The sequence below is a fragment of the Drosophila novamexicana genome, unplaced genomic scaffold (assembly GCF_003285875.2).
Source record: "Drosophila novamexicana strain 15010-1031.04,08,12 unplaced genomic scaffold, DnovRS2.1 tig00000108-arrow-pilon, whole genome shotgun sequence".
NCBI classification, from domain to species: domain Eukaryota; kingdom Metazoa; phylum Arthropoda; class Insecta; order Diptera; family Drosophilidae; genus Drosophila; species Drosophila novamexicana.
This window is the reverse complement of record NW_020824772.1, coordinates 291,641-304,918: the sequence shown is the minus strand read 5'-3', so window position 1 is coordinate 304,918 and position 13,278 is coordinate 291,641. Positions and strand designations below refer to the sequence as shown.

The following is a 13,278-nucleotide window of genomic DNA, read 5'->3' as shown; positions in this document are numbered from 1 at the left end:
ATGAAGCTTTAAAAGGGACAATCGGACGTAAATTTTGTTTGCTTCAAGAATCAGATATGTTTAGAAGGTATTTGTAAGATAATTGTTCTTTATAGTCTTAATTTAAAGCTGAACGAAATTAACTAATTAAAATAAAATAAATCTATAAATTAATTACATATATATATTAGGTATTAGGAGGTTTTCCTTAGCGTATATATCTAGCAAACGCTAAGTACTAAAATTAGTTTAAAATTTCAAATAGTTCCCGCGTTCCATTAATCCTTTTGTCTGAGGTGAAGAACATTTATCAATTTATGCTTTCTCCCTTTATGGGTATATTCTAAAGGGTATAGCATGCACAGAGAGAAATATAAAGTCCAACTAAGCGTTAATAGTACTTACCAACTTTTTTTTTTGAGACTTCAAAGTTAGTTTGCATTTTAACTCTGTTCGTTTTGTTTGTTTTGAATTTTTCATAGGCGTGTTTTATTTTATTTTTGTTTGTTGCGCGCTTTTTACCAATTTATTTTGTTGGTTTGCAATTATTTTTGCTGTTGCGTTAGTTTCACGTGTTTTCATATTCGCCGCCCACCAGACTTAAAAAACGACCATGCCGGACCGGAAGTTGCGCAAAAAGAAAATAGTTGAAAAATCAGAATCGACACATTGGCATACGCTGATGTTCGATCCAAGGTACGATGACCAGGTGGACGCGGCGCAGTTGAATCTGATTGAGGATTTGAACGATGATTTCTTTGGCATATCGTACGAGCTAGTGCAGCATCTGGTGCCCGTCAATAACTTTCTGGCCAGCAAGATGAAGCGTTTCGTTGACATTTTGGCCAGATTGCATGCATACTACGTGGATGAGGTGGAAGCTGCCAAGAACACGCAGGCGAAAGTCGATTCCGCAAATGAAAAGCTACAGCTGGCCATTGAGGCATCTGCCGATTCGCAGAATTTGATGGAGCGACTGCGCGAATCGTTGGCCGAGGCCTGGCGCACAACTGATGCGGCCCAATATCGCGAGGCCCTGTCGCGAGACGCTCAAGGGGACTATACCACAAAGGAGAATCATGCCAGGCTAATGAACTCCACAGACAGTCGTCGTTCGTAAGTAGAGATCCAGATAATATCTCTCTTTCACTCACGTTCTCTCTCGCTCTCTCTCTCTCTCTCTGCCTCTGTCTATCCTATCTCCCTCAGCAAGGAGATGCGCATACGCGGGGTTGTCTTTCGGGAACGCGATCGTCTGGCCAGAGAGCTGAAGGAATACCAAAAGCGCCTGGAAACGAATCGCGTCTATGCCTCTTCGCTGGAGGCCATCATTTTAGATCATCGCACGACTATTAAGGCTCAGCAAAATCGTGTCAAGCAGCTCGAATCGGATTTATTTGGACTAGAGCACAAGAATCGTCAACTTGTGGAGACCCTGCAGGATAAGGTCATCAGCCAGCGCAAGGAATTGGAGTATATTAATTCAGTGAATCAGGAACTGCGCGTTTTTGAGAAAAAATTTCATGAGCACTCGACCATTAATAATAATCTACGACTGACAATCGATCGGCTCTCGCATGAGAACAACAATTTGATAAAGATCAATCATAAAATGGACGAGGAGTATCGCCGCATCAAAGTGGTGCTCACAAATTTGGAATCCACCAATAAAGCGCTGCTGCGCGAAAGGGATGAATTGGAGCGATCAATTCGACTGAGTCTGGCCGATAAAAAAAAGAAAGCCGATGTCTATCTGCTGCTTAATCGTCGATTCCATCAGCTGTCTAAGAAGAACGCCGAATACGCTGATCAAGAGGCGCACCTACAGTAAGTGGGAATCTACATAAAGAAGGATTTGAGAGAGCAATTTTTCAAAACACCGTCATAGTGTAAGCTTTCTAGTTCGAGCTGTGCATTGGTCCACATCCTGGAAATCAGTCGGTCAATCAGTCGATCAATCTCCCATTTTGTCGAATAGTTCCTTCAGTCGGTCAGTCCGACGTTCACTGCGTCAGTGGGTCAATCAAGCAGTCAGTTTGTCCGTCAATCAGTCAGTTCATTAGCTAGTCTGTCCACCACTCCGTCAAATAGACCGTCAATCAGTCAGTAAGTCAATCAGTCAATATGTCAATCAGTCAGGTCGCCGGTCAATCAATCAGTTAATCAGCCAGTTCGGCTAGTAAGTCAGTCAAAGCCTCAATCAATCAATCAGTGTGCCATTAAATAATCCAGTATGTCAATCAAATTCAGTCAGTCTTTGGGTCAATCAATCAGTCGGCGATTTATTCAGTCAGCTAGCCAACCAATCGGCTTGTCATTCAATCAATCAATTTCCATTAAAAGCTCTCCAACTGTTTCCCCACTGTTCTCAGTAACGAGCTGACTGCGCTAGAAAAGAAACTGTTGGTGACCAACGGGCAACTGGAGGATACGATACGGCAGAAGGAGGATATCAGACGGACTCATAAAAAGTTGGAAACGGAGTTGGCCGGGCATAACGATGCAATGGCTGCATTGCGGCACGATCTGGTCCTGCAACGGCATCGCACGCAGGATGTGCAAAGCGATCTGAGTCGTGCAAACAAATTTTTGGACGACAAAGATTGCTTGATACACAAGATCAAGAGGGAGGTCAATGAGCTGCAGGCAGAGGGCAATGAGCTGAACAAGACAATCGAGTCATTGGAAGGTAAGCAAAACACACACACACACACATACAAAGACTCACTCACACCGATTCACTCACTTACAGCAAAAGTGGCGAGAAAAACGGAAAAACTGGCGGAACTTAAGGAGCAGCTGGATCATAAGCACGAGAGCTATCTGAAGGCGAAAAAACAGATGGAAATCGTGCACAGCGAGAAGATAATGCTGGAGAAGAATCTGAACATGTGCGGCCGGGAGAGGCAGGGATTGCAGAATATCAATGGCAAGCTCAGCTTTCAGATAAATCAATTGTGCCAGCAATTGGCCACCAACGAGAAGGAAATAGCTGCCCAAAAGAATCGCATCGATCAGCTGGACAATCTGTTGAAGCACAAGCAGAACGAGATTCATGCCAAGGATCGCCATCTGGAGCGCATGCGCTCCGATCTGAGCGAGACGAAGATGCATGCGGAGCAGCTGCAGCACACCATCGAGCAGGATGAGAAGCGTTTCAAACAGATCTCCATCAGCCTGGACGAGGTCAACAAGGAGAAGTCACTGGTCGGCCAGCAAATGGTGCGACGAAACGGCGAAGTGCGCATCCAGCAGGAGCAGCTCGCCATGATGCAGCTGGCAATCAAGCGCGGCACCATGCAGTACAATCAACGAGTGGACGATATACGGCTGCTCAAAACGGAGATCACCAATCTGTCCATGTCCAACGAGTGCTTGCAGCGTGCCCTGAACGAAAAGTGTAACATGCGCCACGAGGTTGTGCGACTCGAGCGTCAGCTCAATCGTGAACGCCTGCACGTGGCCGCGTTCACGGAGGAGATGAAGTATCCATACCGCATACATCGCTGGCGTGTGCTAATCGGCAAGGATCCGTGTAAATATCAATTGATACGCAAAATTCAGGTGCTGCTCAAGCGCAACATACGGCTCAGCGTTGAGCGTGTCAATATGGAGCGTCGCTTGCAGGACGCACAGCGACTGTACGATACGCTCAAGAAGCAGCTGCAGCATATGCCCGATCCCAATACCGTGAACCGTCTCTGGCTGCAGCAACGCGTCAATCAGCGGCAGAGCCGCAAGGTGAAGGCAATGCAAGCCGAGCTGGCCATCAATGAGATTGATCTGAAGTCGCGGGATCTGATCATTGATGAGTTTCAGCAGGTGATCAAAAAGGAGCAGCTTCTGCAGCAGCCCAACGAAGCGATCGATAAGCTACTTAAAATCGTCTCCGTATCGCGCAAACGCCATGCCAACAAGCACCAGCAGGTCTTCCACATGAGCTCCAGGAGCAGCGAGCAGTGCGGCGACTTTGCATACTCCGCCGCTTAAAAGGAAACCCCAACGACTGTGGCTTTTACTGATATGTGTGCATTTATTTAGCCAATCCTCTAGAGCAGCGTGCTGATCACCTTAAAGCCGGCGCCCAGGGTGCGTGGCAGCTGCGCCGGTGCCGAGTAGCAATGCGCCTGCATCTGCTCCCATAGTTGACGCTCCTCCAGCAGCTTCTGTTTGCGTCGCTTCTCCTCCAGCAGCTGCGTCTTGGTCTGCGCCAGGCTGCCGCGCAGCTCAACCAGCTGCTGTGCGTTGCATTTCTCGCCAGCCTCCCGGGCACTCAGCTCGGCCATGAGCACCTTCAGCTTTCGATCCTTGGCGGATAGGCAGGCCTGCAGGCGAAACACAATTCCACAATTGCAGCAGAATATGAAGATTTGTAAACTATTATTTATAACGAACAGATTATATTTTTGATACGACGAGAGGTTTGTTCTTTTCTGTTAATGTGACCACGGTCAATATTTCATTATCGAATGCAAAGCAATGCTAAGGACTAAAGTTAAATAATGTGTTCAGGGAGGACAATCTATTATAAACTGAGGCAGAATTATGTGACCATGGTGGACAGTCTTTGGATGGATAGGGTATTTAATTAGAATATGCTATTAGAAAAAGACAAGGAATATAGAAACTAAATAATGGAGGAGAATCGATTATTATCTGAAGTCAAATTATGTGAAACAATTAGATAAAATTCCAAGAGAGTCGTGATAAAAAGTAGAACATAGATAAAGTATAGAAAAGATAATAATGTGACCATGAAGGAACCTAAGAGAACCTCTCACTAAGATTGAACCTGATTTAAACTTCTCTCTATATTAAGAATTATATTTGCCAACAAGTAAGCAACCACGCCCACCTTGACAGTATTGAGCTCCGCCTGCACCTTGTGACTGGGCAGCTTGAGCATGAACTCCTTGAGTGCGGCATAGAGCTGTTGCGCCTCGGACAGCGCCCGTTCCTGCTCCAGGGCAGCCACGTTCTGGCTGAGCAGCTGTTTGCGCAGGATGTGTATGCGTTCGAGCAAATCCATTTTTTCCGGATCCTTGCCGCCCAACAGACGCCAGCGATGCACATTCATGGGCGTCATCATTTCGTCCTGCAAGGCGCGCGCCTTGATGCGCTCCTGGTTCAGCAGGCGATGCATTTGCAGCAGCTCCTGCCGCAGATCGGCGGCACTTTCGCGATCGGCGCGCAGCACATTGCGTTCCGTGCGCAAGTTTTTAATCTCAACGCCCATTAGACGCATATCGTCCTGGCACTGGAGAAACTGGCGCTCCGTCTGATCGTGGGCGGTCTGCAGATTCTCCAAATTGTGCTGCAGTTTGGAGTACTCCTCGTTGCGCCTGGTCAGCGCCGCACTAATCGAGTTCTTCTCGTTCATCAGATTGTCGACATCCTTGCGCAGGCGTGCCAAACGCTGCTCGTCCTCCTGCAGCGATTTGGCATGACGATCGTTCTCCTTGCGCTTGTCCAGCAGCTCCGCCTTGGTGTGCTGCTGACCCAGCTGCGCATGCCGCACATCGTTGCGCAGCAGGCGACGCTCCTTCTCCATGCGATCAATTTGCAGCTGCTGCTTGCTCAGCTCCCCATCCCGATAGCTAATCTTGCCCTTGAGCGTCTCGATCTGTGACTGCAGATTATTTAACTGATCCCGCAGCTTTTGCCGTTCCTCGTCCGCGGCTTGCAGCGAACGCTGCAGACCCTGCCGCTCGCTGGACATAAGATCGTGTTGTTGCTGGAACTTGGAGCACTTGGTTTCCAGATCGCTAATCGTGCGCTTCAGCTCGATCTCTTGATTCTCCTTCAGGTGAATTTCATCTGTGGGCGGACGTGACATGAGTTTTAATGGAATATTTCCCATGCAGCATCACACTTACTTTGCAGCAGATCGACTTTATCAACCCACTGCTGAATCTCGTCCAGCTTTTTGGCATTTTCCTTTTTCTGCTTCTTCAAGTCCTCCTGCAGTTTTTTCTGCTTCAAGTCCATGCTGCTGATGATGTCCTTGAGCGCGCGCACCTCGTGCTGGGACTCCTGATATAGGGCGGCGTTTTTCTCAGCGCTCTGATGCTCGCCCTGCAGATCTCGCTTGAGCACATCGCGTTCCTTGATTAGATTCTCATTGTTCTTCTCGAAGTGATGCACCACACGACGCATGGACTCCAGCTCCTTGTCTTGGGTGCCCAGCTGGGTTCTGTAAATGCAAAATATTTAATATATTCCATGTATATATATGGACGATGTGGCAGGATCTACTTGAGCCGCATATTCTCCTGCTCCACCTCCTGCTTGGACATCTCCAGACCGCCGTATTTGCGTGCGATGGTCTCCTGTGATTTGGCCAGCTTGGCGTTGTCTTGGCGCAGCTTGATGAGCTCATCCTCGCGCACCTTAAGTAGATTAATGCGCTGATTTAAGGCACGTTTGTTCTTGTCCCGCTCCTGCACCGTATACTCCAGATCCACCGTAATCTTGGCCAGCTTATTGCAGGTGCTGTTGTGCAACGTATTCAGATGCTCCATGTTCGTCTTCAGCGAGAGTATTTGCAGATTCTGACGCACCTTGACCTTGGTCAGATGCTCATTGGTCGTCTTGATGTGTGCTATCTGCTCCAGATATTTGGTCTCCTCGCTTTTCATGGCAGCCAGCTCCTTGGACAGAGCATCACTCTTACGCTTCAAATTGCACGCATCGCTGGAGGTTTCCTGAGCGGGCAAATATCTATTATAGGCAATGTCTGGCGATCAGCTTTATTTCATACATACATCCAGCAGCTTGAGTATATCCTTGTTTTTGCCCTCCAGCGCCTGTATGGTGGCCTCCACCTCCGCCGCGTAAGCGCGTTGCAGCTGAAGGCGCTTGTTTAGCTCCTTAATTTCATCATTGAGTCGTTCACATTCTTTGCTGTCATCCCGCTTGTTGCTCTTGGCGCGACCCTTTTCGTTGAGGTGCATGACCATCTGCTCGGCAGCATCCAGTTTCTGGCGCAGACTTAACACCTCGTCCTGTGCCGACTGCTCGCGTATCTGTGACGCATCCTTCTGCTTCCAGGCGCCCTCTGTGCAGGTAATATGGTATATGATAGACAAGGCGCTCTTTGCCGTCTTTCTCTCTCTCTCTCTCTTTCTAAACACTCACCTATAACACCACGCAGCTGCTCAATGGTGGCCATATCCAATTTGCTTATGTTCGCCGCATTTTCCAGACGCTCCTCGAGCGCAGCTATTTGCTCGCGCAGCTCCTGCGTGCGACCCTCCTCCATGCGCAGATCATTCTTGTAGCGTGTGCCACAGATGAGCAGACGCTGAACATTGTCCGCATTGTTGGGAGTATCCTTTTGCCGCAACGCCTTGGTTGCCTGAAAATGTTTAACGCAATTGTTAGAACGTCCAGATTCTCGTTAAGATGCGACTCACCTCGGGTATCTTCTCGCTGAGCTCCCTGAAGAAGTCATCATCAAAGTCGTCTGGCACCAACGGCTCGTCCTCCGAGCCCGAAGCCTTTGACATTTTTGGATAGTATAAATTTGTTCCTCTTCAACTCTTCTAGCTCTTCGTATCGACTAAACCCAAAAGTACATAAATTGGCGTCCTGGCAACAAGTTGCCATACCGGCGCATGAGGCATATCCTAGCAACGTATCTACTCAACAGGTTTTAAGCTTGCAAATTGCGCCAGTTCTGTTTATTTGGATAGGACATATAGGACATATCTAGCTCACAATCTCTATGGAAACGCTAAATATCAAGTCTTAGCTTATACTAATAGATGACTAATAAATATTCTTGGCATGCCACCCTAATGGAAATGCTTGACTTAAGCCTAATAATTTAACTAATGCGCTAAGATGACATCACAAAAGCTGCAATCCTCCGCACACGGACTATGGCCACTCATCCTCGAAGATTGCATCGTGCACAGTATGAAAACTAAGACCGTTGCCTTCGGGTCTGTGCCACGAGGGCAGCAACACGGTGCGCCAAAACGATCTGAAAAGAAAGTGAATTGTGTAAGTGAAGAAGAAGTGAAGAATGTATTTAGCGACAGGAATTACCTGCCACGCACAAGGCCCAGAAATAGTTTCCAATTCTTTTTGGTGCCAAAATTATAGGGATTAATGTAAATGCGTTTCAGTTGTAAGAATCTTTTGCGTTCAGCCTCATTAATATGCGCCTCCACGCTGGTCTCGCCGCGCGTGATGAGCTTGGCGTGCCAGGTGCAGAGGGTGCCCAGGGCAATCACCACAGCCACATTGGTCACGGCCATAAACCATAAAATGCGTCGACGTGTGGGCGTGGAGTCGGCCAGCGTGTCCGCCATGGGCGTGGGCAAATGATGCACAGCTGCTGGCAACAGGATGTCATCGTACTCATGCGGATGCGTCTGCAAAACAAATACGTACATATAAAAAGGGAGCTGCAATAATATTTCAATTGAATAAACATACAACAAGTATGGCATGTCCGCTTAGATTGAATTTGACTGGGTGACCCTCGAGCGGTTCCAATTCCGTCCAGTGCTCGCTGTGATCCAGCCAGAGATATTTGTAGCCAATCTCCAGGCCACACACAATAAGAAACAGGCAGCCCAGCGTGGTGTACAGCATATATAGAAAGAAGTAGCGATGATTCGCATAACCCACGCAGTTATTAAGCCAGGCTAAAAATAAACTTTACTGTTAACAGTACAAAGAGCGGAGACAGACCCTATACGCACGACAATGATGATCCATTTTCAATATGCAGCGATTGCACACGGAACAGTGGTGCGTGCGCGGCGGCTTTGGGGAAATGCATTTGGTACACATGCTGACGGCCTCCACATGGCTAACACCTTCTGGTGGCTGTCCAGCGGGCGTTATCACAGCCATCACATAATGGAAAATAATGTTTAGCAGCAGCCAGTTGCCCACGATAAGCAGCAGTATTGTTGCCACTCGGCTCTTGGCCCACCAAAAGGGCAGGCCAATCCAATAGGCGATGCCCACAACGGCAGTAGTCAGTATAGCCACGCCCACAACGAAGAACTGAAAGTACACAATAGAAAGAACTTTTAGTTAGGGGTTTAGCCATTGGAGTTATAAATTATATGAAAGATATATAATCTAGCTCGATGGGCTTAAACAAAATAATTTATAAAAAAAGTTAAAAGACGAATTTAACTTCCCAGAAGCATACGAACGGATCTAGCTGTTGATACTGGTCAAGAATATGTATATATAGTTAATATTTAATAGTTCGTTTATAACCAGTTTTTTATACTCTGCGAGTGGAGCTTCAGCTAGTTAACAGTTGAATTTGGCTATTTTAATATGTTTTTAGCCAGAAACAACTAAATTTGGCTGTAAATAATTTAGCTTGGTTTAGCCATTTTTAACATTGAATTCAGCCTTTTTGAAGCGGCAGTTGGCAACGCTGCCCATGAGCTGCTTGTAAACAAATTGAAAAGTCATTACATACTGGTCCCAAACAGTGTGTGTAGTTGTCAACAACCCAGAAGATCGGCGTCATGCACACGTCGGTGGCATAGCTGGAATTCATGTGCGCATTGAAGGTGAGCGAGTGCCAGCAGTGGTTCATATAGCTCCAGCGTAGGCGAAATGTGGAGCTGCCGGTAGAATAACAAAGTTTACATATGCACAGCTAGCAGATAATCAAACACCTCGTCTCACACTTACACTAGACTCTGTGTGGAGTTCGTGCGCCAGGTAATGCGCGCCATTGTGTTCACTTTTAACTTATGCTCTTATTTTGTAAACTTAAAATAGAAGGGCGCATATGCATTTCAACGCTTTTATTTACAATCAGCCGTTCGATACAAGCAAACAGTGTTGCGTAGCCCAAGAACTTGGTGTTGGTAAGTGCCTAGTTACTTATCGACCAGCCACCACAATCAATAAGTGCGTTTTTATCGATAGACGCCGGTAACGTTTTAAATTTAAAGCTGATAAATTAGCAAATTTTATTTTAACGAAAATCGCTGTGTTAGATCATTTTGTATAAGAAACAATAGAAAGCCAGCGACTGTTGAGAATATTTTGTTGATCAGCGAACCGTCCAGCTCCAGCAGACCCATTGGCATTAATTTGTATTTAATGGTATTCACTTCCAGCCACAATGCATCCACAGCTTGCTTGAAGCGCACGTCGGCGTGCTCCAAGTTGATGCGCTGCAGCAAGTCACCCGTTTCCTTAGCCTGCAAGAAAGTCAATATTTGCATTTAAATTTTACAGACAACTCGGCAAACTACTTCGTCCAGGACTTGTTGACTGACGCGCGCCACCAAACATATTTCTGTGAAGGGAACCACCAGAAACACCAAATGTGCCAATGCTCGGGCTATATCATAGGTTTCTTCGAGCAGAATGTGATCAGCAAAGGCTTGATATTGCGTGTAGAAGCCCAGCGTCGTGATAAACAAATTAATGGCCATGGATGAGACCAGCGAGAAGGCGGTTAGCAGCAAATAGGCCATGGAGCGACCAGTTGAGAGCGCATACTTGGACGCCAGCTCATCCAGACGATCGGCCAGGTCGCAGAAGCGTTGCATACGATAGTAGGGTTTCTGCAGCAGCAACTCCAGAGGTGTTTGCAATCTGTTCACCTCGTTGCGAATCTCACGCAATCGCCTGTTGATCTCGACGAGCACAATCTTGGTGATCACAATGCCGCCAAAGAAACAGTTGTTCAGCTGGTTGCCCAAGTAGATGGGCAGCATTATCTTGCCCGTGCTCGCCCAACTGAGCTCGGGTTGTCTGTGTCTCTGGTATATAATCAGGGCCAAATGCATCAGCAGCGGACAGACAAACATCTTGAGGCTGGCCAGCGACGTGGCCCGGCCCACCGATCTCAGCGAGATGGTAAAAGAGTCGAGGGTGCTGAACAATGGCAAACTATTTTGAAAACTCAAGATCTCCGGTATGATGGCCCATTGGGTCACATAGTTGAGCAGCGCCACGCACAGGTTCATATAGCAATAGATCTGAATGGGATCGCGCAGATCGATTTTGTTCTCGGTGTATGCCACCCAAATCTGGGTCACATAGAAGGCGCCAATTAGCGTGGCCACAGAAAAACAGTAAATGGCCAAAGTCTTGCAAAACACAAACTTCCTGTGCTTGAAATCGAAACAACACGGAAAAATCCCATACACTATATTCTGCACTATGGCAATTATCAAACAGGCCATCACCACGCGGCTGGTCAGCGTCCAGGAGCTGCGCAGTCGAGGCGTTCGCCAGGAGACGCGTATGCGGCGTGTTGCCGCCTTCAGGTGTAGCATGGCACTGACGCGCACCGGCAACGATTTAATTGCACCTCAATTAAGCTGCGTCCTTATCTCATGCGAAGCATAATTAAGGCACTTAACAAATTAGGGTTGACTTATTTTATAAACGGCAAATTACGGAGTAGTGAGAATACGGGGTCCACTGTATTGTCGTAGTTAAAGGTCATAGTTCAAGTAACAAAATCTGTTGTAATGTCATATTAAACAGTAGTTGTCAGTGTTTGTTTTTATTAAAAATCTAACAAGTCTGCTTTCTCCCCCATTTTCCGCCTGTGGGCGTGCTTTTGTCGACATTCGTGAAACCACGTACTGCTCCCTTCTACAGTTTTCACATAGATTTGTTTAAGTAGAATATGTTGTAGAAAACTGTGTTCCACTTCTCTTTGTTAAGTGTCAATCTCATTCCATGCATTTTCCATGCCTAAGAGTAGAATTCGCTAACTAAAATCATAAAAAGAAAGAAAGTAAAGCAGTCTAGCTCTAAATTTTATGTCACATATAAATTACATTTGTCGTTAGTCTATAAGATGTATCTGCTGCATTAAAGTGGTTTGTACTCCAATTTGGTTTCCAGCTTCTTGTTGTCGGCAGTCTTGCGCACGGCCTTCATGAAGTCCTCGTGAATGACATACTCGCGATCCTCGCGCAGTGCAAACAGACCCGCCTCGGTGCAAATGTTGCGCAGGTCGGCGCCATTGAACATGTCCGATAGCTTTACAACCGCCTCGTAGTCAATCTCGCCCTGCTTGGATAGAGGGGCTGCATGAATCTTCAGTATATCGAGACGGGCTATTTCATTGGGCAAGGGTATTTCCAGTTTGCGATCCAAGCGACCGGGGCGCAACAGTGCCGGGTCCAGAGTGTCCGGACGATTGGTGGCCATTATAATCTTAACCTGGCCGAGAGCATCAAAGCCATCCATTTGGTTCAGCAGTTCCATGAGTGTGCGCTGTATTTCACGATCCGCCGAGGTGCCCTCCGAGAAGCGACGCCCGCCAATGGCATCGATCTCGTCCATGAAAATGATGCACGGCTGATGGTCGCGTGCATAGGAGAACATCTCACGTATGAGACGTGCACTTTCACCAATATACTTGTCCACAATGGCCGAGGAGACGACCTTTAGGAAGTTGGCATCCAGCTGGGAGGCAATGGCGCGTGCCAGCAGCGTTTTCCCAGTGCCGGGCGGGCCATACAAAAGACACCCCTTGGGCGGATTGATGCCAACGCGTATAAATAGTTCGGGATTCATCAGGGGCAGCTCGATGACCTCGCGCAGCTCGCGTATCTGATCACCCAGACCACCAATGGCCGAATAGTCCACATTGCCGGGATCTTCGTGCGTCATATTGTACACCTGTGGATCCACCTCGCGTGGCAGATAGCGCATTATGGTCAATGTGGTCATGTCCAGGGCGACTCGTGTGCCAGGCTTAAGCTTCGCCTTGTTCAACTGCCGGCGACAGCCGACCACATAGCGCGGCCCATTGGCAGACTTAACTATAAAGTTGTCCGGCGTCAGCTGCTTGAGCACCTCGCCCAGCATTTGGCCCACGCTCTGAAGTGCCTTCAGATCATCCTCGGACTTCTGGAATTCCAGATGCAGCTCCTTGTGCTTGTCACGCAGCGATTTCAAGCGTGACTCGATCTCGCGATGCTCCAGGAGTTTGGTGCGATAACTGGATAACGCGTTCACGCGCTCATCATTCAGCGGTGGACGTCCAGCTGGTTGGGATGACATTTCGCGTTAGTTTTCTAGCGCTTGACTTTTCAAATTTCAATTGGAAGCTAATTTATTGCGTTCACCGGACTTAAAACTGCAAATCACGTCTAACGATTTTGACGTTTGAAAAGCAAAGGAACGAAATTAGAACAGCGGACTTTGCAAATGACAGCTGAATCAAGGTTGCCCAACTGCTTGAGAAAGTAGATGCTCAGCAGTTTGAATAACTGTCAGCAGTAGCTGTAAAATTTGTGTGACGAGCAATTCTGTTGCCAGTAAGTATTCACATGC

At 47.3% G+C, this 13,278-nt stretch overlaps 5 protein-coding genes across 5 annotated transcripts; 1 reads left to right on the top strand and 4 right to left on the bottom strand.

The window, feature by feature from the left end:
• The first annotated feature begins 490 nt into the window (after positions 1 to 490).
• LOC115772032 (cilia- and flagella-associated protein 58) lies at positions 491 to 3,990 on the top strand. The gene is made up of 4 exons (XM_030717962.1): positions 491 to 1,095; positions 1,189 to 1,806; positions 2,352 to 2,668; positions 2,732 to 3,990. The coding sequence occupies exons 1-4, from the start codon at positions 593 to 595 to the stop codon at positions 3,967 to 3,969; spliced, it is 2,676 nt and encodes an 891-aa protein (XP_030573822.1). The 5' UTR covers positions 491 to 592; the 3' UTR covers positions 3,970 to 3,990.
• Positions 3,991 to 4,016: 26 nt separating this feature from the next.
• On the bottom strand, positions 4,017 to 7,487 carry LOC115772033 (cilia- and flagella-associated protein 58). Its single transcript, XM_030717963.1, has 7 exons — positions 7,395 to 7,487; positions 7,117 to 7,336; positions 6,744 to 7,036; positions 6,235 to 6,683; positions 5,856 to 6,172; positions 4,835 to 5,796; positions 4,017 to 4,304 (listed from the first exon to the last, which is right to left on the bottom strand). Exons 1-7 carry the CDS (start codon positions 7,485 to 7,487, stop codon positions 4,029 to 4,031), a joined length of 2,610 nt encoding a protein of 869 aa, XP_030573823.1. The 3' UTR covers positions 4,017 to 4,028.
• Positions 7,488 to 7,654: 167 nt separating this feature from the next.
• On the bottom strand, positions 7,655 to 9,763 carry LOC115771864 (palmitoyltransferase ZDHHC16). Its single transcript, XM_030717744.1, has 6 exons — positions 9,655 to 9,763; positions 9,437 to 9,584; positions 8,694 to 9,003; positions 8,425 to 8,636; positions 8,032 to 8,360; positions 7,655 to 7,966 (listed from the first exon to the last, which is right to left on the bottom strand). Exons 1-6 carry the CDS (start codon positions 9,696 to 9,698, stop codon positions 7,861 to 7,863), a joined length of 1,149 nt encoding a protein of 382 aa, XP_030573604.1. The 5' UTR covers positions 9,699 to 9,763; the 3' UTR covers positions 7,655 to 7,860.
• A 175-nt stretch (positions 9,764 to 9,938) lies between these two features.
• Positions 9,939 to 11,390, bottom strand: LOC115771863 (putative gustatory receptor 97a). The gene is made up of 2 exons (XM_030717743.1): positions 10,227 to 11,390; positions 9,939 to 10,172 (listed from the first exon to the last, which is right to left on the bottom strand). Exons 1-2 carry the CDS (start codon positions 11,256 to 11,258, stop codon positions 9,939 to 9,941), a joined length of 1,266 nt encoding a protein of 421 aa, XP_030573603.1. The 5' UTR covers positions 11,259 to 11,390.
• A 300-nt stretch (positions 11,391 to 11,690) lies between these two features.
• Positions 11,691 to 13,142, bottom strand: LOC115757668 (26S proteasome regulatory subunit 10B). Its single transcript, XM_030697986.1, has 2 exons — positions 11,772 to 13,142; positions 11,691 to 11,705 (listed from the first exon to the last, which is right to left on the bottom strand). The coding sequence occupies exon 1, from the start codon at positions 13,003 to 13,005 to the stop codon at positions 11,806 to 11,808; it is 1,200 nt and encodes a 399-aa protein (XP_030553846.1). The 5' UTR covers positions 13,006 to 13,142; the 3' UTR covers positions 11,691 to 11,705; positions 11,772 to 11,805.
• Positions 13,143 to 13,278: the final 136 nt, after the last annotated feature.